Source organism: Miniopterus natalensis, chromosome X, assembly GCF_054644295.1.
Source record: "Miniopterus natalensis isolate mMinNat1 chromosome X, mMinNat1.hap1, whole genome shotgun sequence".
NCBI classification, from domain to species: domain Eukaryota; kingdom Metazoa; phylum Chordata; class Mammalia; order Chiroptera; family Miniopteridae; genus Miniopterus; species Miniopterus natalensis.
The window spans coordinates 7691235-7714005 of NC_142103.1; the positions used below are offsets into that span (position 1 = coordinate 7691235).

The 22771-nt window shown below is 40.1% G+C and overlaps 1 protein-coding gene across 1 annotated transcript in view; it reads right to left on the reverse strand.

Moving 5' to 3' along the window:
- Positions 1-14653, reverse strand: part of HPRT1 (hypoxanthine phosphoribosyltransferase 1) — a 31149-nt gene extending 16496 nt beyond the window's left edge. Inside the window, exons 1-3 of the mRNA XM_087813489.1 lie at positions 14525-14653; positions 2564-2670; positions 688-871 (exon numbers count right to left, since the gene is read on the reverse strand). Coding sequence (XP_087669615.1) covers positions 688-871; positions 2564-2670; positions 14525-14551 — 318 coding nt within the window. The 5' untranslated portion in view covers positions 14552-14653. The remainder of the gene's footprint in view (positions 1-687; positions 872-2563; positions 2671-14524) is intronic.
- Between the last annotated feature and the right edge of the window lie 8118 nt (positions 14654-22771).

Consider the following 22771-nt stretch of genomic DNA (forward strand, 5'->3'; position numbering starts at 1 on the left):
CCATTTTTAAGGAAAACAGTAACTCACAGGATCTACACTGCCAACATGCAACCAGAAACAAAGCAATAGTATGAAGTAATAAAAATCAAACTTTCACATGATCAAAAAAATTGTGAATGATGAAATTCATGTGTAAAGATCTGACTAATTTTGGTTCATCCAGTGTCAATATTCTGAAGCATTTGAGATCGTGTACCACTGGCGTAGTAACTGTGAATCAAAAGTGGTTTCTTCAATGTGCCAATGCTCTCGCTCGCTCCGTATGTGCTTTTTAGGAAATAATTGTTGACCTACCTTACTTATCAGACCTAGTTCCAAATGCCTTTCGACTTCCCTGCAAACCAATCTAGCTCCAGAGAAGATATCTGCCACCAGTAAATACAGTCAAAAAAGTATCACCCAAGTCCCAACAGCAATTCTTAAAAAGGTTTTTAAAACTCAAAAAAAAAAAAAAAAAAAATTTAAAACCATTTAAGTATATAACCTCTAAGGTGAATAGTCTGAAAAAGACGATATCCACTTAAATATAATGTACTGGTGAATATATTAGAAAAATCTCACTGTAACCAAGTGAAATGAACATGTAAGTATAGTTTGCAAAACTTTAAAAGCATACATGAAAACCTAGAGTTGCCATGTCTTATTTTTATTTTTTATTGAATAAGCATATATCGTAAATATACTTACACAGTAGCTCTTCAGTCTGATAAAATCTACAGTCATAGGAATGGATCTATCACTATTTCTGTTCAGTGCTTTGATGTAATCCAGCAGGTCAGCAAAGAATTTATAGCCCCCCTTGAGAACACAGAGGGCTACAATGTGATGGCCTCCCATCTCCTTCATCACGTCTCGAGCAAGACGTTCAGTCCTACAGAAATAAAATTAGGAATTTAATAGAAAGTAATTTATATTATAATAGAAATACACTTAAACTTTATAACGAACACCCCTTAAGCATTAACCTCCACAAAATACATCCTTTGCCCCCATGAAGTATATCCTTGCTTCATAAGGCAAAGACAAAAACTTCAAAAACCTTCAAAGGCCAGGTTCACTATAACATTTATAATAATTTTTTTAATGCAATTTAAAATAAGATACCGCCTGGCTGGGCGTGGCTCAGCGGTTGAGCGTCGACCTAGGATCCAGGTGATCAGGGTTCGATTCCTGGTCAGGGCACATGCCCAGGTTGCAGGCTCGATCAATGACTCTCTCATCATTGATCTCTCTCTCTCTCTCTCTCCCTTTCCTTTCCTCTCTCTGAAATCAATAAAGGTATATTTAAAAAAATAAAAAATAAAATAAGATACCATTTTCACCTGACTGGCAAATTCTGATTAAATGAAATTTCTCTGACAATATACAATATTAGAAGAAAATGTGAGGAAAACAGTACTCTCATATATCACTGGGAATATAAATTAACATAACTTTCTGAAGGATAATTTGGCAGTTTCAAAACATCCAATAAACACCTTCCACTTGACCCAGGATTTCCATGTGGATAAAGTTGAGCAAGTGCCCAAATATGTATAAAAGGATGTTTCCTTCTAGTATGATCTATAAAAGCAAAACAATGGAGAAATCTTGCATGTCCATCAACAGGGGACTGGTTAAATTATGGCACAGCCAGAAAATGGAATGCTATATACAACCTTTAAAATATACAGGTCAGCTCCGGATATACTAATATGAAAAAATGTCCAATAGCCCGGCCAGGCGTGGCTCAGTGGTTGAGCGTCGACCTAGGATCCAGGTGATTGGGATTCGATTCCCGGTCAGGGCACATGCCCAGGTTCCGGGCTCGATCCCCGGTTGGGGGCATGCAGGAGGCAGCCAATCAATGACTCTCTCATCATTAATGTTCCTCTCTCTCTCTCCCTCTCCTTTCCTCTCTCTGAAATCAATAGATATATTTTTTTAAATGTCCAATAAATTTTAGACCTTTATGATAGTACACACCCATGTGTTAAAACATATGTATACATTTGCATATACTATATGTGCATAGCCCACAGGGAGGTTGGAAATATGCACTGCAGGCTGAGAGGAGAGAACTCTACTCTTATTTACAGCCTCTACAGTTAGAATTTCACAATACACGTGTACTGATATTATAATTTAAAAATCAAAACCAAAATAACCTGATACACAAGGCAAGTATTTAAATACCAAATAAAGTTTTTCACTGTGATTTACTTAAGGGGAAAATCTCAAGCTTCATGTTGCGTTCATGTGATTCAGTCCCAGCCCATTACCCTGGTTCAGGGTTGAGAAATCAAAGACTGTGACTAAAGTTCATTCTTCCAATCTCCTTTCAATGTTTACTTTATTCTACTCCCTACAGATTCCCAGTATACCATGACTTATGCTGGGTAATTAGTAAGCCCTGCCTGCCTTTTTTATAAAGAAGGCTTTTAAAATAAAAAATAAAAAACAAAAAAAACATCTGTTCTTTGATGAGCTGGTCTAGTTTATGGTCAAATATCAACTACTTAAAACAGTTGCTGACACCTGAAATTAATATAAGACAAAAACTTCAATTTAAGATCTTACTAACCTGTCCATAATGAGTCCATGAGGAATAAACACCTTTTCCAAATCCTCAGCGTAATGATTAGGTATACAAAATAAATCTAGGTCATAACCTGGTTCATCATCACTAATCTGAAAAAGAAATATGGCTGTTTTAATGAGAGCATTACAGGGTATAAACACTTGATTGGATTTATATGTTAAAAACTTTAGCCGATCAGAGAAATTTAGATACCAGATACCAAGAACTTTCAGTAACTTTCTGGTATTAAAATTATACCAGAAATCAACACTATGTTTTAAAGGTGAATAGTTAAGATTGTAGATTAACAACTTTGCTAAAAAACAAAAACAAAAACAAAACTGCCTAGAATAGCCAACTACCTATCAGAGTCCTGGACAATGGAACTCAGTGCAGGTGTTAATGGGAGAAATAAGGAAGGTCAGGAATGATAGGGGCAGGAAGGTAGAAGACCTGAAGGAAGATGAGAGACATAACTGGTCTTGGGAAGGTACCAGGCCCTTGGCCAATGGGTATCAGGACGGTAGGTGGAAAGTAAATGCTGGCTCATCAATGACTTTACCAGACTAATAACATTTTCAAAAAACATGCCCAGCTAGGGAATGACTAAAGATAAACAGAAGACCGGCTGGGCGTGGCTCAGCGGTTGAGCATCGACCTAGGATCCCGGTGATCAGGGTTTGATTCCCAGTCAGGGCACATGCCCGGGTTGCAGGCTCGATCCCCAGTTAGGGGCATGCAGGAAGCAGCCGATCAACGACTCTCCCATCACTGATGTTTCTATCTATCTCTCTCCCTCTCCTTTCCTCTCTCTGAAGTCAATAAAGATATATTTAAAATAATAATAATAGACCCGGCCGGGTGTGGCTCAGTGGTTGAGTGTCGACCTAGGATCCAGGCGATCGGGGTTCGATTCCCAGTCAGGGCACATGCCCGCGTTGCGGGCTGCAGCCGATCAATGACTCTCTCATCATTGATGTTTCTATCTCTCTCTCTCCCTCTCCTTTCCTCTCTCTGAAATCAATAAAGATATATTTTTTAAAAATAAAATAAAATAATAATAATAATAATAATAATAAAGATAAAGATAAACAGAAGCCAGAAGAGAAGGCAAAGCAAAGAGAAGAAATGAAGGCCAAGGGGCTTAATAAGAGGAACAGAAGCACTGCTTTGGGCAGTAATGGGATGCTGTTACCCTCCTTGGGTAAAATATATACCTACTCTATGATTTTCTACTGAAAATCTCTCTTTCACCCAGTAGGCTTGGCTCAGTGGCTGAGCATCGACCTATGATCCAGGAGATGCCCGGGTTGTAAGCTCAGTTCCCAGTGAGGGGCATGCAGGAGGCAGCCTATCAATGACTCGCCCATCACTGATGTTTCTATCTCTAGCTCTCTCTCTCGATTCCTCTCTCTGAAATCGATAAAGATATATTAAAAAAAAAACAAAAAACAATAGGCAAATTGGACTGAGGGGGAAAAAGAAAAAAAAAAGAAAAAACAGAAAACACCTCTTTCAAGTAATTTCCCTCAGAAAGTCTCTCTCAGGGGGATAGAGAGTAAATATCTGAACACCTCAAGGAGACTTTGGAAAGCAAGGTTCTATTCTAAGTGTGAGGGATTCCTATTATAAGAAATTCTGTAGATTGACGAAACTAAATGGCCTCTACATCGTAAACCATGATCCTCCTCAGTGTAAAGAAGTCCAAAAATGAAGACCAGATGTCTTTTAAAAAAATGTAGAAGTAAAAATGACATAATATGAAATTTCCTTTAGTCCGTTAAAAAGAAAAACCTTCAAGAGCTAAGACAAATGTGGCAAATCTTGATAATATTTTAAACATGGGTGATGAGTATACAGGGACTCATTATTCTCCCCACTTTTAAGTATGTTTGGAAGTTTAGTTCAAAATAACCTTAATACACTGCAATCTATCAAATTAAGATACAGTATCACTCAGAACAAAGAAAAAATGCTGATGCCCCATCCCAAATACAAATACCCCCTCATCTCACAATAGGAAAGAAAATTTAAAAAGTTAAGTGATTTCTTAAAAACCCAAAGTCCTAGAAGTATGAAACTGCTATCATCCACCCATGAGGTGCCTTTATAGTAGAAACTCCAAAATGGTTTGAGTAGGACCATATATTGGCTGTTTTGGTATGCCAGTCCCTGGCATACAAAATATTTAATAACATTAATGATGTGGTACCTGCAGTGGTAAAATGCACAATGATTACAGTTTTATAAATATTATATATGCACCTATACACACAGAAAATATATAACGAAATCATGAAAACTATTATCTTGGGGAAGGGAGTAACAGAGATTTTACATAGTTCCTTGCACCATATAGTCCAAATTTTTTTCAGTTAGTATATATATAGCTTTTTTAAAAATGACAAGTCTTCCCGGCCGGACGTGGCTCCGAGGTTGAGTGTCGACCTAGGATCCAGGTGATCGGTGTTCGATTCCCAGTCAGGGCACATGCCCGCGTTGCAGGCTCGATCCCCAAGTGGGGACGTGCAGGAGGCAGCTGATCAGTGACTCTCTCGTCACTGATGTTTCTATCTCTCTCTCTCCTTCTCCTTTCCTCTCTTTGAAATCAATATATATATTTTTAAAAATACAAGTCTTTTTTTAATATATCGTTATTTATTTCAGAGAGAGGAAGGGAGAGAGAAAAACATCAATGATGAGAGAGACATTGATCAGCTGCCACCTGCATGCCCCCTGCTGGGGATCAAGCCCGAAACCTGGGCATGTGCCCTGACCGGGAATTGAATCACGATCTCCTAGATCCTAGGTCAATGCTCAACCACTGAGCCATGCCAGCCGGGCTACAAGAGTCTTTCTTATAAGTCATTTTTGGCAGTGTGTTTTTATACATGTATATATAAAAAGTATGAGAAAATTTTAAAAGATATATTAAAATAAAATCTACAAACAAAAAACTGTAATACAAAATATAAAAGGGAGGGAGGGAGGGAGGGAGGGCGGGCGGGCGGTCTGGAAGAATGCACAGAACAATGGTCAAATACAAGAAATGGAAACTTATCACTTTCTACACTAACGTGTTTTTTTCACTTTCAATTTCATTTTTATTATAGTTGATTTATAATTCTCACTCACCATTATATTTAATGCTTAGTCAAAGAAATAAACCAGAATTATAATACTCTATCTCACATGATATTCATGACTGAATAACTTCCAAATCATATTCAAAAGTTAATGATATGAACTCTGGCAGTTTTCAAGAAATACTGATCAGGCCATAATTAAATCTCAATGTATGTGTTAACACCCATTGAGCACTCTTCTTTTTCAATCAGCATCATATTAGGCAGGTGCTTAAGGACAAGTAGCTTGGCTTTCAGTAAATTGAAAAATATATTTAAGATTTATAATATTATTCACAGAATTCATAATTCTATTCTGAGAAATTCGACGTTCATGTTTTCTCATTTTCAGTCTCCAAAGCTCTGTTTTGAGTTCTCCAGACTTTGGCAGAATTGTAGATACAGCGATATCAGGCTGGTGGTACCTACACACCGCTTCAGTCTGCGCACATGGCCAGGAAGCTGGCTGCGATTCAGGTGGGTAACCCAGGTCATGTCCATGGGCATGGTCCGGCAGCAGCACAGGCGCTGGCTCAGCATCTGGTCTGAGGGAGTTTGGAAGTCAATATTGACTTGTTTTTAAACAAACATGTATTATTTTCATAAGCAGAAAAAAATTCTATTTGGGGGGAGAAAAGATTATGCCAGATCCTCATAGTGGAAATATATCATGCTTATTTGAAAACATTCACTACAAAAATAATGGAAATGGGACATTTCTGTCACCTACAGGAGTGTTTCAAGGGTACTTTATAACAGCAAGTACTATTTTTATAAATTTTATAAACTGAAATTTAGTTCAAGTTTTGGGATAAGAAGAAAGAACTTGCTAGACCCTACAGATGAAAGGATAAACATTCATTTCAGACTCATCAGAATGTATCCGGTACACCTGACATGAATGAAAATGCACCATTTCATGGTGCTTTAAAATCCAGAAGATCCAGAGTGCCAAAATGGCTTCCCTGAAGCTTACCCCTTAGTCTCAGTTACTCACTGCTTCTGCCACAAGCATAAACCAGGACCCACCCAGAGCCTGAAATATGCAACACTTGTAAAGACTACTGCTCCTGTGAAAATGACTCAGTGCCTGACTTCAGGTTTTGCAAACAGCCTAAGAACTTCCAGAGTCCCGTTTGTCTCAATCAAAGCCAATGTGAATTCTGCCCAGAGTTCATCCCAGACATGAATCTAATACAGACAGATCAGCATAGATATACCCCAAAATAGGAGTTTTATCTTTGTCAACACATCAAATTAATTTCCAATTCAAAATTTTTTTATTTTCAATCAACTATTAAATTTATACAGGGTGTCCCAAAAAATGTATACATGTTTTAACAGCTGATAGCTGTTAAATGAAAATGAAATATATTTTAATAAACACTGCCTTTATAATCATTCGAAGTGTGTGTATACATTTTTGGGACACCCTGTATATCACATTTAATGTCAAAGGATTGATTTGTTAGATCAAGCATAAAAAAAACATGTTAATATCTACTAGATATTACTAGAGAGAATTAGGTAAACATTCACACAGCTACCCTCAAAGAGCGTACACTGTAGTAAAAGACATGACATGTACATGAATAATCATAAGATAGAGCGTTAAACTGCTAAGTATTGTGGGAGTTTAAGGGGCACTCAAACTCACTCAGATGCCTCACTTGCACCTGAACCAAAGAGAATAACATAAATAAGATACAATCCAACAACACACAGGAACTTGTTCTAATCATCCCAGACACCAAAGCTTCATATTAAACAGGCCCAATAACCTCAATCTCTACAAGAGCTAGATAGAAATATACTTGGTGCTCTTTAATCTTACTAGCCTTTATTTGTCCCATATCTGATATTAATTAACCCCATCAAATACATAAAATTTCTAATTACTAATCCATATTAGAGTAGTTAACAATCTAGTGGCTGCTTTGACAGGAAAGGATTTCAATATATTCAATTACATCAAAATGCATTCAGCATCCACTCTGATTAAGGCACTGTGCAATATTTTGTAGGGGAATACAAAGATTATGAATTTATAGTACTCAAAGAGCTTGCAGCCCGGCCGGGCGTGGCTCAGCGGTTGAGCGTCGACCTGGGATCCAGGCGATCGGGGTTCGATTCCCGGTCAGGGCACATGCCCGGGTTGCGGGCTCGATCAATGACTCTCTCATCATTGATGTTTCTATCTCTCTCTCTCTCCCTCTCCTTTCCTCTTTCTGAAATCAATAAAGATATTAAAAAAAAAAAAAAAAAGAGCTTGCAATGTAGTAGAAAAGGCCTACATATATACATGGGACTAACTATATGGCACAGTAAAGTTTATAAATTGTACCCAAATCTAATTTGACAAGCCCACAAACTTTTGATTATCAAAAGCAGTTATATGTACACTAAAGATAAAACTGGAACCCAAGGTCATGCAACACTAGTGACTCCTTCCTAAAGAAATACCAAGCTCCAAGTAGTCATTATATTCTCTTGCCTAGGTTGTAAATTGAGTCAAGTAGACTGGCATATCTCTGACACTGAATTAACACAGCCTTCTAAGTCACCTAGGCAATAGCAGTATCGACTTTCTACATGAATGTAAGTCACATCTGTTTTATTATTTGTGACTTGGCGTTACATGTCTAAGCATGTAGCTATTACTGACACCTTCCAAAAGAATTGTATTAGTCTGCTTGGGCTGCCATAACAAAATACTATAGACTGGGTGGCTTACACAACAGTAATTTATTTCTCAGTTTTGGAGGCTGGGAAGTCCAAGATCAAGGTGCCAACAAAGTAGGTTTCATTCTGAAGCCTCTTTTCTTGATTGTAAGTGGCTACCTTTCACCTTGGGGGCTACCTTCTCCTAGTAGAGGGTGGGAATGGGGGAGGGAGCTCTCTTTTTTTTAAAAAAGACAAGGGCCCCAACCTCATGACCTTATCTAATCCTAATTACCTACCAAAGGCCCCATCTCCAAATACCATCACATTGGGGATGTTAGGGCTTCAAGACATTTTGGGCGAGAAACAAGCATTCCAGTCCATAAAATGATTAGAGATCACTAAGAAGGTCCTGATGGCTTTGGGGAGGACCCAACCCCAAAATATTTGGGGAGAGAGCTCTAGAGGTGCCACAAGTGGTGACAAATGAAAATGTGGTTTCTTTCCAGATCTACCTTTCCCATTATTGCCATTTCTGGCTGAACTGGAAATCAAAGGATAGGTTAATAGCCTTTAGTTACCGTTTACCCAGACATTTCAGAAATCTGAATGCATCTCTTCAGAGCTTTAGAACATAGCTCTCAAATCCTAGCCTACCTGTAATACACGCTAATGATAAAATCTAGACAGGTACTTTTATTAATATGAAAGACTGAAAAATATAACATTAATATCTACCTTTTGTCTAAAATCAAAGTCAATACTTTTACTATCATAAATCACGGAAATGATTTTACTTTCCAGGAAAACTGACATCACACATTCTTAATAATTATGTGTGTCATAGCTATAACGGTTTTTGTATGTGAAAATGTTTGTGGTTTATATATAAAATTTCTAATTACAAAGATATATTATATAAAATTACAGTAAGCAAGGAATTAAACTCACGCTAAGACAACACAACGTCAATTTATCATGTGACTAGGATTGCTTAAGTCTCTTTATGTTAAAAAAATGACAATACTCATGGGTCCAAACAAGACTAAATAGAAGTGAGGAAGTGAGTCTTAAAATGAGCTATATGAATTAAAATATGTACAATAATAAATAAAACAGATTTTATTTTATTTTTTTCCTAGTAACCAACATTTCCAAGCTGCTAGAATGGGCAGAAATTGCTAGGTGGCATATTTTTATATTTTTACCTTCTATATTCAGATACTTTAAAATTCTTGAAAAACACCAAAGCAGATAATATGTCATCCCCTTAAGATAATCTGTGATAATTTAGGATATCATAAAACCAAAATTATGAATTACTGATACACATATTCCTAAATGTGAAAATAACATAAGCTAGTAGTATATTCATCTTCCAATTTTATAAGAGTCTTACAAATAAATTACATATATAACTTGCTTGCCCTCCCTTCTACCCTTCTAACAGTTAAAGAATTAAAAGGTTTACAATAATGTAAGGATTACAGAATTAAAATCAGCATTCTTGTCTATTCAATCCAAGGATAAATTATTAGCTGCTCCTAGGTAAGTGGGCTCATAACTACTATAAGTGCAAGGACATGAATTTATCCAACACTATGATCTTTCCTTTTCTTAGTGTGCACAGTAGAATAATAAGCATATTCATTTTGGACAAAAATATATATACCTATCAGTTATCAGAAGCACAGTGTTGAAGATAGTAGTTCCATAGTAATTTGAAGTATCTGTTTGAATTCTTATTAGTAGCAAATTATTCTAAATGCTAGCAATTTTGTCACCACTGATAAGAAAATATTGATATTAACTATGGTGGTCAATAATTTCAGAACATGTAAATTTACTGAATCCACACAATATAAAATTACAGAAAGGAAGAGTACGCTAGTTCATCTTTAGCATCTCTTCACACGGGAGAAAATGACATGGCCCAGTAACTGCCTAATGAACTACAGAAAAGTCCAAGGCCCCTCTTCTCTGCTAATGTGGTTGGTCCTTTTGTCTTTTTCCCCACCTCCTCGCAATGGACTTTCTGCAATACTCAGATAAAAACAATGGAAAACAATTAAGATGGATCTATAGTGTACGTGCAGAATGAAACCCTCCAAGTGATCTGCTCCACAAAGAATAATTTTGGTCTACACTATTGTCTAAACCCTACTATAAAAATGATAGGGCAGCCCTGGCAGGTGGCTCAGTTGGTTGGAGCATCATCCCATACACCAAAAAAAGGCTGTGGGTTCAATTCCCAGTCAGGGCACATACCTGGGTTGCAGGTTCAATCCCCAGTTGGGGCGCATATGGAAGGCAAACGACCAATGTTTCTCTCTCTCTCTCTCTGCCCTCTTCTATTTAAAAAAAAAAAAAAATGTTAGGGTTGTGGACCAAAACAATGCACTATTTTATCAATTGTGTGAAAATTATTGGTGGGGTAAGATTTAAATCTGGTTAGTACAGGACTGCATTTCTAGCACTACCAACCTGAAATTTAGAAGATATAATATCCACATAATGCATATTTGATGTTTCACATTAATTTTCAAAACTCCAGAAGCTTGTTCTTCGTTCAAGTATGTCCAAATCTACCCTGGCAGTTTAATGATAGTTACAAGCAGCATAGGTTATATCAGGCATATGGGGGGGGGGGGGCAATTTCATCTAAGTGAAGTTGGGCAAGTCACTTCACCAATTTGTGCCTCCAAGGTCATACTAGTGTTTATCTACCTCATAAGGTACCTATTATGTAACTTTGGGACAGTTACACTCAATAATGTCTGCAAAATATTTACCTCTGCCCTGATTGGTGTGGCCCAATGGTTTGAGCATCGGCCTGCGCACCAAAGGGTCATGGGTTCAATTCCCAGTCAAGGGCATGTACTTGGGTTGCAGGTTCCCCCACCTGGGCTGGGGCGCATGTGGGAGGCAACCAGTTAATGTGGCTCTCTCATATCGATGTTTCTCTCTCTCCCCCTCACCCCTCCCTTCCACTCTCTCTAAAATCAATGGAAAAAATATCCTGAGGTGAGGATTAACAAAACAAATATTTACCTCAATGCCTAAGACATAGCAATGCTAAATAATTATCCACAATTGTCACTAACTTAAAAGTGGAGATGTTAAGAGCAGACTCTGGGGCCAGATAACTTAGATTCATATCCTAGCATTGCTGGGGGATCTTGGGCAAGTTAACCCAACCTCTCTGAGCCCCATAAATTATTTTCTAAATATCAAACTAGTTAATATACATAAAGGGCTTGGAACTGTAACCAATACATAGTAAGCACTACTTAAGTTTTCGTTATTGCTAACACACAATTTCTGGGAAGGAAATAAAAAAAAAGAACACGAATTTGCAAACCAAAAGCAAAACAAAGCTAACACAAGCCAGTTCTAACAATAATAATTCACCTTATGCTGGGGTAGGCATCACACCCCAAAGCTAAAAGCATCTAACTTCCTCAGTAACTGAATAAAAACAGCCCCCACCATTTTCTGAGTACCTACTACAAACATAACATTTAAGTACATGGGCTCTTAGACTTAGTTTGAATTTGAGTTTTAAAAAAAAATTGTTTTTTTTGATTTTTAGAGAGAGAGGAAAGGAGAGGGATAGAGACAGAAACAAAACATCAATGAGAGAGAATCATCCATCGGCTGCCTCCTACACCCTCCCTACTGGGGATCCAGCCCACAATCTGGTCAATGACCACTTGTTTCCTGGGTCTACGCTCAACCACTGAGCAACACCGGCCAGGCTTGAGCTCCTCTTAATAACTGTGTGATGTGGGTATGTTTTGTTGAAGTTAAATTACTAAAGTTCTCTGAGGCTTCAAAGATTCCTCCTCTGTAAAATGGTAATAATCATATTACTGTTACAGGGTTGTTTTGAGGGTAGGCCTATGTAGGTAAACACAATAGTAGCTATTATTACTATCCCCAGTCAGAGACTACACAAAAGTTGTTGATTCCCATAACCCATCTTATAATCTTTTCAATAATACTATGAGGTAGCTAACAATTCAGTTATATCTAAGGACACAGAGGGGAAGTAGAGTTTGCCATCCCAAAATATACCTTTTGGGATTTTTTTTTTTTTTTTTTTTAATATATCTTTATTGATTTCAGGGAGAGGAAAGGAGAGGGAGAAAAAGAGATAGAAACATCAATGATGAGAGAGTCATTGATCGAGCCCACAACCCCGGCATGTGCCCTGACCAGGAATCGAACCCCGATCGCCTGGATCCCAGGTTGACGCTCAACCGCTGAGCCACGCCCGGCCGGGCAGGGGATATTATTTTAAACTGGTTATTTTCAAGAAACAAAAGACTCAGGAAAAACCTTTGACCTTCCCCAGAACTACCTAAAAGAATTTAGACAGAGGGGAGCAATCATCATAGATAACTATAGTTTAATATGAATTAAGTGTAATAGACAGGGAGCCTAGCAAAGCCCCTTTGATCAGTGCTTCTGTGTCCCATTGTTAAAGATGGCCCAGCAAACATTTACTTACCAAACATTTACTTTTCCATCTCCCTGCAAATTGCGACCCTACTCTGAAGTCCCAAACCACAACTCTCCCCTTCTCCTTAGCTCAAGATCACATATAAGCCTCAACTATTATGGAACCCCTGTATGTACATACATAATAAATCTGGCTACTTTCTTCAGCTAATCTGTCTCATGTTAATTTGATTATTAGTCCAGCCAGAAAAATTTAGGAGGTAGAAGGAAAAATATTTTTCCTCCCCTATAACACTTACGCCCAAAAAAGTGAAGGAAGTTGCCCAAGGCCACACAACAGAATTCCAGGCCAGATTCCATTGAGGACACTGCTCTTTACCTTAAGTCACAATGGCTAGTAAGAAATAGAATCCTTTCTTTTTAGGGATCAAGTGGCTATTTTATTTATTGCCCTAGTGGGTGTGGCTCCCTTGGGCCACGTCCTGGCCACCAAAATGTTGCCAAAAGGTCACTGGTTGGACTCCTGGTCAGGGCACAAGCCTAGGTTGCAGTTCAGTCCTGTTGGGGCTAGTGCAGGAAGCAGTTGATTGATGTTTTGCTCTCACCCCGATGTTTGTCTCTCTCTCTTCTCCCTTCCTCTCTCTCTAAAAATCAATAAAAACTTTTTAAAATAATTCTTTAATTTATTCATTCAACAAGCCATTACTGAGAATTTCTTATATGCCAAACACTGTACTATGAACTGGGGTTACAGTGGTGATTCCTGCCCTTATAAAGTTTCTTTTAGTAGGAGACAATCAACAGGTAATCAGGAAACTGCTTAAAAAATAAATATGATGATGATGATGATGCAGGCTAAGGCATTTAAATGTTGGAAGGGGTTGGCTATGTTAGCAAGTATGATCAGAAAGGTGGAGGAAAAGGAGAACAGTATGTCTTGTTCTAGAAATAAGAAAAGGAGCCAATGAGACGGGAGACAATATGAGAGGCTGGTTGAGGAATAAATGTCTTTGAAGATAAGGACCAGATTCACATTTTTTTGTCCCTCGCAGGATCAAAGAGCGTGGGAAACGGTTTCAAGCATATCTGAATTCCAGGTCTGCCACCCCTATGCCGGCAAAATCCCCTAATATCATTTCATTATTTCCTTCCTGTGTAAAAATGTAAGCATGGTTACCGCTACCAAAGGTCCGGTGGGGAGCCAGTGAGGCACAGATATTCATGATATTTGCTGAACTAAATGAAAACACCAGTCCCCACGTGTCCTCCCATGTGGTCGTTTCCGTGCCAGGTACCGGGAGGCCATCACTTCCATCCCCCAAATGTACAGAGGAGGGCCTGTCCCTCACCTCTCGTGATCACTCCCGAATTGGCCCACGCCCCTCCCCCCAGCACACTGGCAGTCGGCACAAGTCCGCCAACCGGCCAACCCCCCCCACCCCGCGCTACTCCCCACCCCCCGCAACCCCCCACCCGCCGCACCTCTAGTCCCACACGCTTCCCCGGGACTCTGCAGAGGATGCCCGCACCCCAGCCTCCCCATTCCGTCCCCACCGCCCGTGTGACGTAAAGCTGAACCCCGGGAGCTGCGGCCACCCCCCCCCCCCCGTTCCGGGCCACCCCAGCCCGGGCCACCCCTGCCCAAGCCGGCACTGCAGGCCCCGCGCCTCAAGGGCCGGCCGCCGCCGCTCCGGGCCGGGGCCAAGCTGCTCACCACGACGCTGGGGCTGCGAGTCGCCATAACGGAGCCGGCAAGCGCGCCGGCGAAGGGCAGCCTGAGAAGGAAGAAGCGGGCGCAGCACCGACTAGGGGACGGAGGCGCAGGAGGAGGCGGTGCCTGCGGGAGAGCGGAGCGCTTCGCCGAGCGCTCTCCTCAGCCTTAGTCGCCGCGGCTCGAGCTGAGGTACGAGTTCCGCCCCCCGGCCCCGCCCCCGCGCCCGGCCCGGCCCCGCCCCCGAGGTTCCGCCCACACGGCCGGCCCGCGTCCCCTGCGCGCCTGTGTCTGCGGCTTTTCGAGTTCACGCGGCAGCCCCGGACTTTTCTCGCGGAGGAAGCGGGGGCGGTTCCGTTCAGCTTGTAACCCCCTCTCCCTCGGTCTCGCGTGCAGGCGGCTCCTCGATTTCCAAACCCTCGCCGGCCGCCTTTCTTCCTAGTGGCCCTAGCCTAACCGGTGCCAGCTCTTCAGGTTTCAGTCACCACGTGGTTCCACTTGCCCGGCGTCCCCTTGCCAACACTTCGGACTGCATTGCGGACTCCATTTTCCTGAGTTGTGGCCCAGTTCTCACAAAAATCTTTAACTGCTTGTCAGAGTTGAGCCCTAGAGCCCTGGAGTCAACCAGATCGGGGTACACTTAACTGCCCTGTGTCCCTGTGCAAATCAGACTCTCTAAGGCTGTATTTTCTCTCAGTAAAATGAGGGTATTAATAGGATCCTTGTGAGGGGTGAAGGACATGATATGCGTGTATATGTGTATATATGTGTGTATATATGTATATATCGTTGAAAAATATTCAACTAAGTAAATGTGAAGATCTAATTGCCTTTATGAAGTGACTTTTCTTCCATCACCACTTATCCCCCCTTTACCCTCTCCTACCTCGCCCCACCCCCACCCCTTTTCCTCTGGTAATCACCCCACTGTTGTCCGTCTATGAGGTGGGTTTTTTGTGGGTTTGCGGGGTGTTTCTTTGGTTTTTTGCTTAATCTCTTCTCCTTTTTGACCCAGCCCTGCAACCCCCCTCCCCTCTGACAGTTGTGAGTCTGTACTCTGTTTCTATGAGTCTCTTTCTATTTTGTTTATTTTGTTCATTAAACAGATAATGTACCCCTGAAACCTGCATAATTTTATTAACTAATGTCACCCCAATAAATTCAATTAAAAAAGAAAATTAGCAAGGAATTAAACTGACAGACTTTCCCCCAAAAAAGTAACTCGTGAGTCAGGCAGCATCAGCAACTAGGAGGGCACTCCAATGAGTTTACAGAATGGAAGTTTTTATAGGCAGAAAGAGCACAGGGCTAAGAAGTTAGGAATAGATTATTTCAGGCAAGGTCTCCACCACTTAGGGGAAGGCGGGAGGTCTAATCAGGCAGTTTACCTACCTAGTCACCAGGAATTTCCAGACTGATTGGTTTAAAATGTCATTTCTGAGAGAGGCTGAAACTGAAATCGTGTTATTAAGTTTTCTTTTGGTGGTGTGGCTTAGCAAAAATGAATCCATTTTGGCTGTTGATTACAATATATGTTGTACAGCACCTTTTTAAAACAATTTTTATGGTACAGCACTTAGGACAATGCGCAGTCAATAAATGGGAACTATCACTATTACTGATCTTTATTTTTGCCTCCACAATTTCCTATATGGAATTGGGAAAAAAATCTTCCCCTATGCTCAAATGTCAGGTAAGCAAATAACAATTGTTCCATTCCTAATGTACTCATCTGTACAGCTCCAGCACCCACCACAGTGCTGAGCACATAGTTGGTGGCGATTTAATGGAGATTAAGGCCACTAAGGGATATGGGATGATAGGAGACATGAAACTGAGAAAGTCGTTGAACTTCTCTGAGCCTCAGTCTCTTCATCTAAAAAATGAGAATAATAATTTTTGCTGTCAAGCCATTTATGTAAAGCACCATTTATGTAAAGCCATTGATGTAAAGCACCTAGCATAGTACTTGCCACACAATACGTGCTCCAGAAATAGTAGCTGTTATTCATTTTAGCATGTATGAATGTGTGAACTCCATACTTTCTTAGTTTCTCTGCCTTCCCTATGTATCATGGAGAAGCAACAGCCTATAATGGAAAAGTTACATTTGGGTTTTGAACTCAGATCTGAGTTCAAATTCTGAGTTCATCACTAAGTAGACTTATTACTTTGGACAGGATCCTTAACCTCTACATGCCTCAGTTTCCTCATATGTCAAATGAGGATAATATCTCCATCGCAGGTGAGGCTTAAACAAAAGAATGCAAAAGTGCCTAGCATGGTGCTTGCTTCAATAAATGATAATACCAATGTTATGTGTCCCATATTTTTGCCTTAGTTCTTCCACTCTATTTATCCTTCTGGCCTCTAAGACTTCTTATCCAATCCCCCGTTGATGGATATGTGGGTAGTTTCCAGGTTTGGGTTATTACAAATAGTGCTGCTATAAACTTGTTTTACATATCTTTCATTCAACAGATGAATGCGTTTCTATTGGCAATAGACTTTGAAGTTCTTATCAGCACATTTTTATTGTCCTTCTAAGAAACGTGTGTTCCACTGAAATTAATTCAGAGAACTTTCAGTTATACATTCGGCCTGTCACATGCGGACTCAGCTACCCACATTTGTTACTAAATTAGGTACCCAGCACTTCAGAACCTTGCTTCTGGCTTGCAGTTTCTTTCTCTTACCCCTGTGGTACCGCATACTTCTGTATTTTATTTTATTTTTATTTTTTAAATATATCTTTATTGATTTCAGAGAGAGGAAGGGAGAGGGAGAGAAAGATAGAAACATCAATGATTAGAGAGTTGTCATTGATCGGCTGCCTCCTGCACACCCCCGACTGGGGATCGAGCCAGCAACCCGGGCGCGTCCCCTGACCGGGAATCGAACCCCGATCGCCTGGATCCTAGGCCAACCCTCAACCGCTGAGCCACACCCGGCTGGGCTACTTCTGTATTTTAAAAGATTTGAAATAAAGACGGATAGCCCTATGGTTGTAAAGACAAAGAAAGGGTACTATTATTTCAATCCTGTCATACTGTGTGACAACTTGGGGCTTTTATTTGTTTAAAATTTAAAACAGCAAAGAGAGTGCAACCTGCAAGACATAATAATTGTTTTTGTTTGTTACTCCTCACCTGAGGATATTTTTTCCATTGATTTTTTTTCCTTAGACACAGTGGAAGGGAGAGAGGGAAGGGGAGAGAGAGGGAGAGTGTGAGAGACACACATGGATTGGTTGCCGCCCTCGCTCACCCCGACTGGGGCTGGGGATTGAACCTGCAACCCAGGTGCATGCCCTTGACCGGGAATCAGACCTGAGGCCCTTCAGGGCACAGGCTGACGCTCTAACCACTGACCCACATGGGGCAGGGCAAGACATAATACCTTTGTTTGGTAAGTAAAAATCTGGTTCATATATGAAATATTTTACTAAATATATTTAAAATTCAAATGTAGCCGTGGCCAGTGTGGCTCAGTTGGTTGGGCATTGTCCCGAGCACTGAAAGTTTGCTGGTTTCATTCCCAGTCATGGCACATTCCCAGGTTTGGGGCTTGATCCCTGGTAGGGTACATGCAGGAGGCAGCTGATGGATGTTGCACCCTCACATGGATGTTTCTCTCTCCTTTTCCCTTCCTCTCTAAAAATCAATACGCTAGTTTAAAAAATAAAATAAAATTGAAATGTATTCTTTAAAATTTCTAATTGTTTTAAAACTAAAGACAAAAATCAAGACAATAATGGTTGTTGCTAATTATTACAGAAAAATTTGTCATAAAGACAAAATAATTTTGTCATTTAATTTTGTCACTTTTTGTTTAAAAATTATCTATTCTGGTTGTCAAATATGGTAAGTATGCCATTGTTCTTTACTGGAACATGTGCTTGCAGGAAGAAATAAGGAAAGCGTGAGTACAACCCAAAATTCCCTTTCTTCACTCCTGCCTATCTAGAAACAATTTCATAGTTTACTTGTTCGGACACAAGGGGAATTAATTATATGTGCACCACAACCAATTCCGAGTGTATTTCTATTCACGTGTTTCTGCATATGGTAGGAACAAGAACCTTGTTTTTACACTGGGGCTGTGCTTCACCAAAATCTGTACTTCCATGAAAAAAATTATCACCACAAAAATACTTATTCTAAATGTTGAATTTTAAAACTGAATTTACAGTAGCTTTCTCAATAATGTCAGATGTTTCACCTCCATCAGAATAAATTTCCATAAGCTTTACTTTTATCCAATTTCTTGAATTGGATAAAAACATTGAACCATTATTGGAATTAACTAATGTGATGCTTAATTTTATGTCAACTTGGGCGGGCCATGGTGCCCATATATTTGATCAAGCATTATTCTGGATGTTTCTGCGAAGGTGTTTTTTGGATGAGATCAATATTTAAATCAGTGGACTTCTGAGTAAAGCAAATTACTTGTCATAATGAGGGTGGGCCTCATCCAATCATTTGAAGGCCTGAGTAGAACAAAGACTGACCTCCCCTGAGCAAGAAGGAATTCTGCCAGAAGACTGCCTTTGGACTAACTGCAACTCTCCCTGATTCTCCAGCCTGTCAGCCTACCCCATCAGATTGTGGACTTGCCAAACCACAATCGAGTGAGCCAATTCCTTAAAATCAATCACTCTCCCTCTCCACACTTGCACCTTGTTAAATCATCATCCTTGGGCCCAGCTGGCGTGGCTCAGAGGTTGAGCATTGATCTATGATCCAGGAGATTGGGGTTCGATTCCTAGTCAGAGCACATGCCCAGGTTGTGGGCTCTATCCCCAGTAGGGGCGTTCAGGAGGCAGCCGATCAGTGACTCTCATCATTGATGTTTCTCTCTCTCTCTCTCTCTCCCTTCCTCTCTCTGAAATCAATAAAGATATATATATATTTAAATCATCATCTTTTGGCACAGTCTTCTTTAAATACAAACCTTTGAGGTAGATGCTGATGCTGTCTCCACAGATTTATGTCTTCTGGTTTTCGTGAGGTCAGTGATATCAATGTCCCCATGCATGTGCATGATATATGTCAACAAATGTTTAGTTCATGTTACACATTCATGATCAATTTTCTTTGTTGTTTTTTAATTTATCTTTATTATTGAAAGCACTACAGGTGTCCCTTTCCCCCCCCAATTGACCCCCTGCACCTCGCTCCCACCCCCTCCCCAGGCCTTCACACTGTCATTGTCCATATCCATGGGTTATGCACATATGCATATAACTTCTTTGGTTAATCTCCCATGATCAATTTTCTTGAGTTACAAATTCGGTGTTTAATTTTTCATTAATTATGCACTTCACTTTTTGAACTTACATGTTGAAAGGATGGGTGCAATTTTTTTTTTTTTTTTAAATAAAGGGTTGTTGCCCTGGCCTCAGCTGGTTGTAGTGTCATCCTGTGCACCAAAAGGTGCAGATTCGATTTCTGGTCAAGGCACATACTCAGGTTACCGGTTCATCTCCAGTCTGGGCGCATGTGGGAGGCGGCTGATCAATGTTTCTTTGTCTTTGTCTCTCTCTGTTCCTCTCTCTCAAAATCAATAAAATTAAAATATATATAAAATAATACAAAGGGTTGTAGATTTGCACCATATAATGAATGATATAACCACTGTACCAAGAATATTCAGACTATTAAAGCAGAAAAAAAAAAAAAAGAATAAACAGCTTGTTAAAGGTGAAATAGCTATTTAAAAAGAAATCTAAGGACAAGTGTATAAGTATATTATTTCCCACTGAATTAATGTATTTCCCATTCCTTGAACAAAGTTGGCTGGTTCTATGTATTTAGAGTCCATGTGGTTACTGAGAATACTATCAATTTTTGAAGGTCTTAGATGGAATAATAAACAATCTAGGGCAGTGAACACTTAAAAAGAAAGAATATTCAGACTACTTGCTGTATGTTCTATGGCAGGACTCCTCAGCCTCTATTTCCTGAATATATTTTACATGCATGTAAATTTACATAATTTCCTACATCCAATGGCCTAGCAACTGATGGCCTGGCACCTTCATGTATCTTGTAGACTTTGACATGGGCAGTCCCAACTGGCAGACCCAGTGTCCAGCAAGGGACACAATGGTGAATACTCCTCCCCTCCCCCACCCAGGACAAGAATAAGCCCATTGTCTCTAATTCCCAGTCTGAGTGCACTTGCTTCATCAGTGAACGCCCAGCATGCTGTCCTTGAGAGGCACATATTAGTTATATTGTAACGGAAAAGATTTGGAAAAAGGAGAAGGGTTATTTCTGGTTGTCGGTTAGGTTTAACTCTGTGTTAAAGAGAGAACTTGGTTCTCTGTATGTGCATCTCACAAGCTAGTAGAGGAGAGCAAGGTAGAAGCAGGAATTAAAAAGTGATGGTTCAACAGACCCGTCCTGGCTTATTTCGATTCAACTATTAATACTTACACTTTGTGGGAAAGTGAGAAATCTGGGACAAATGCTAAATTGGCTAAGATGCCAGGAAAACAGGCAGGCATAAATTGGGACTGAGCTGGGCCAAGTGGAATGGAGTGTATAGTCCCCCTACAATGGTATAGGGCTGGGGTGGGGATGTTTTCCAACGCTGCCGATGGCAGCTCTTAAACTGTAGTATCCCAACCTCTGACCACAATTTTCTTCCTCTCCAGTTCTCTTTGGCCACCCTGCTTAGGATAATCCTGCTTCAGACTCATGGGAGACCTCCAGTTCTTCAGTCTATCACCCTCTCCCAGCTTCCCTTAACTCCTAGTTCAGTTTGGATCCCACCCTAACCACTCTCTCACAAACTTCGGGAGGTCGTTTGTACCCATCTAATCCTGCTCACACCCACAGCCTGCCCTGTCTATCCCTACTAGGCTCCAGAGTGCTGCTGGAGAAAAGTGCCACAGCCATGGAGTTCGGTTCCTCTGTAGACTCACAGTTTCCAACCTTAACTGCGCACTAAATGCCCTTCTATAATCCTTTACAGGTCTTGGTAAATGTCTCCTTATTCCCTTCAGTAATGTTCTGAACATTTGCCCCATTCAACCCCATCATTCTCACTCTAGAAAGACTCAAGTAATTAACTTATGAAGAGGTGGAAGGAATCGGGCATGAAACACGTCAATTCTCTTTCTATCTGCATCTACACCGTCTCCTCCCCTCCAGGCCCAGGGGTGAGCAGGAGTCCGTCCGTACTTGCTGTATCCGTTTTATCACTGAAATGTAATCCTCAGCAAATTCATTGCAGCCTTTCTTCTGTACCCACCGTTGCACCAAACAGCTCTCACAAAGAACACCATTGACCGCTATGTTGCCAAATCCAGTGGACACTATTTGGGGCCTTATATGACTGTCCTTTGTATTACATTTGATACTATTTATTACTTTGTTCTCTAATCTATTTCTTTGGCTTCTAGGACACCAGTCTCCTGATTCTTCTACTTCCCTATTTCTTCTTACTTTCACTCTCAAAGTTTTCAGTACACCTTTCCCCAGTGTGAAAATTCAATATAACTACACCTGGTTTAATGATCAAAATCAGGAAATTAACACTGATGTAACAGTATTAAATAATACAGGACCCTTACTTATATTTCACAAATAGTCTCAATAATGTTCTTTTCCTGGACAAGAGTCCCATCCAGGAGTACATGTCGCAGTCCCTTAAAGCTCCTTCATTCTGGAACAATTCCTCAGTCTTTGTCATGACTTTGACATTTTTGAAGGGCACTGACCAGTTATTCTGTAGAATTTCCCTGAATTTTTGTTTGTCTGAGGTCATTAAATTTCGGGCATTCCATTTTGGGCCAGAAAGACCAACGGTAGTGATGGTGTGTCCTTCACAGTGCTTAATATTAGGAGACACATGCTATCAATTTGTCTCATTATTGATATTAATTTGAATTAGTTAAAGCAGCATCTGCCATGTTTCTTCACTATAAAGATAAGCTTTTTCCCTTTGTAATTAATAAAGATTATGAGGAATGATACTTTGAGACTATGTAAATATTCTGTTCATCAAACATTCACCCACTAATTTTAGCATCCATTGATGATTCTCGCCTGAAATAACTTACTGGGGTGTTTGTCTAATGTCAATTTTCTGTTAACAACATTCCTTCTTAATTTATTAATTGAAAAGCCACTGTAATGAAGACCTTTCCCTTCTCCCCATTCATCTTTATGAAATTATTTACATCATCATGGACTCAGGGATTCCAATGTTATCCTAGATAATGAAACATTAGTAGCA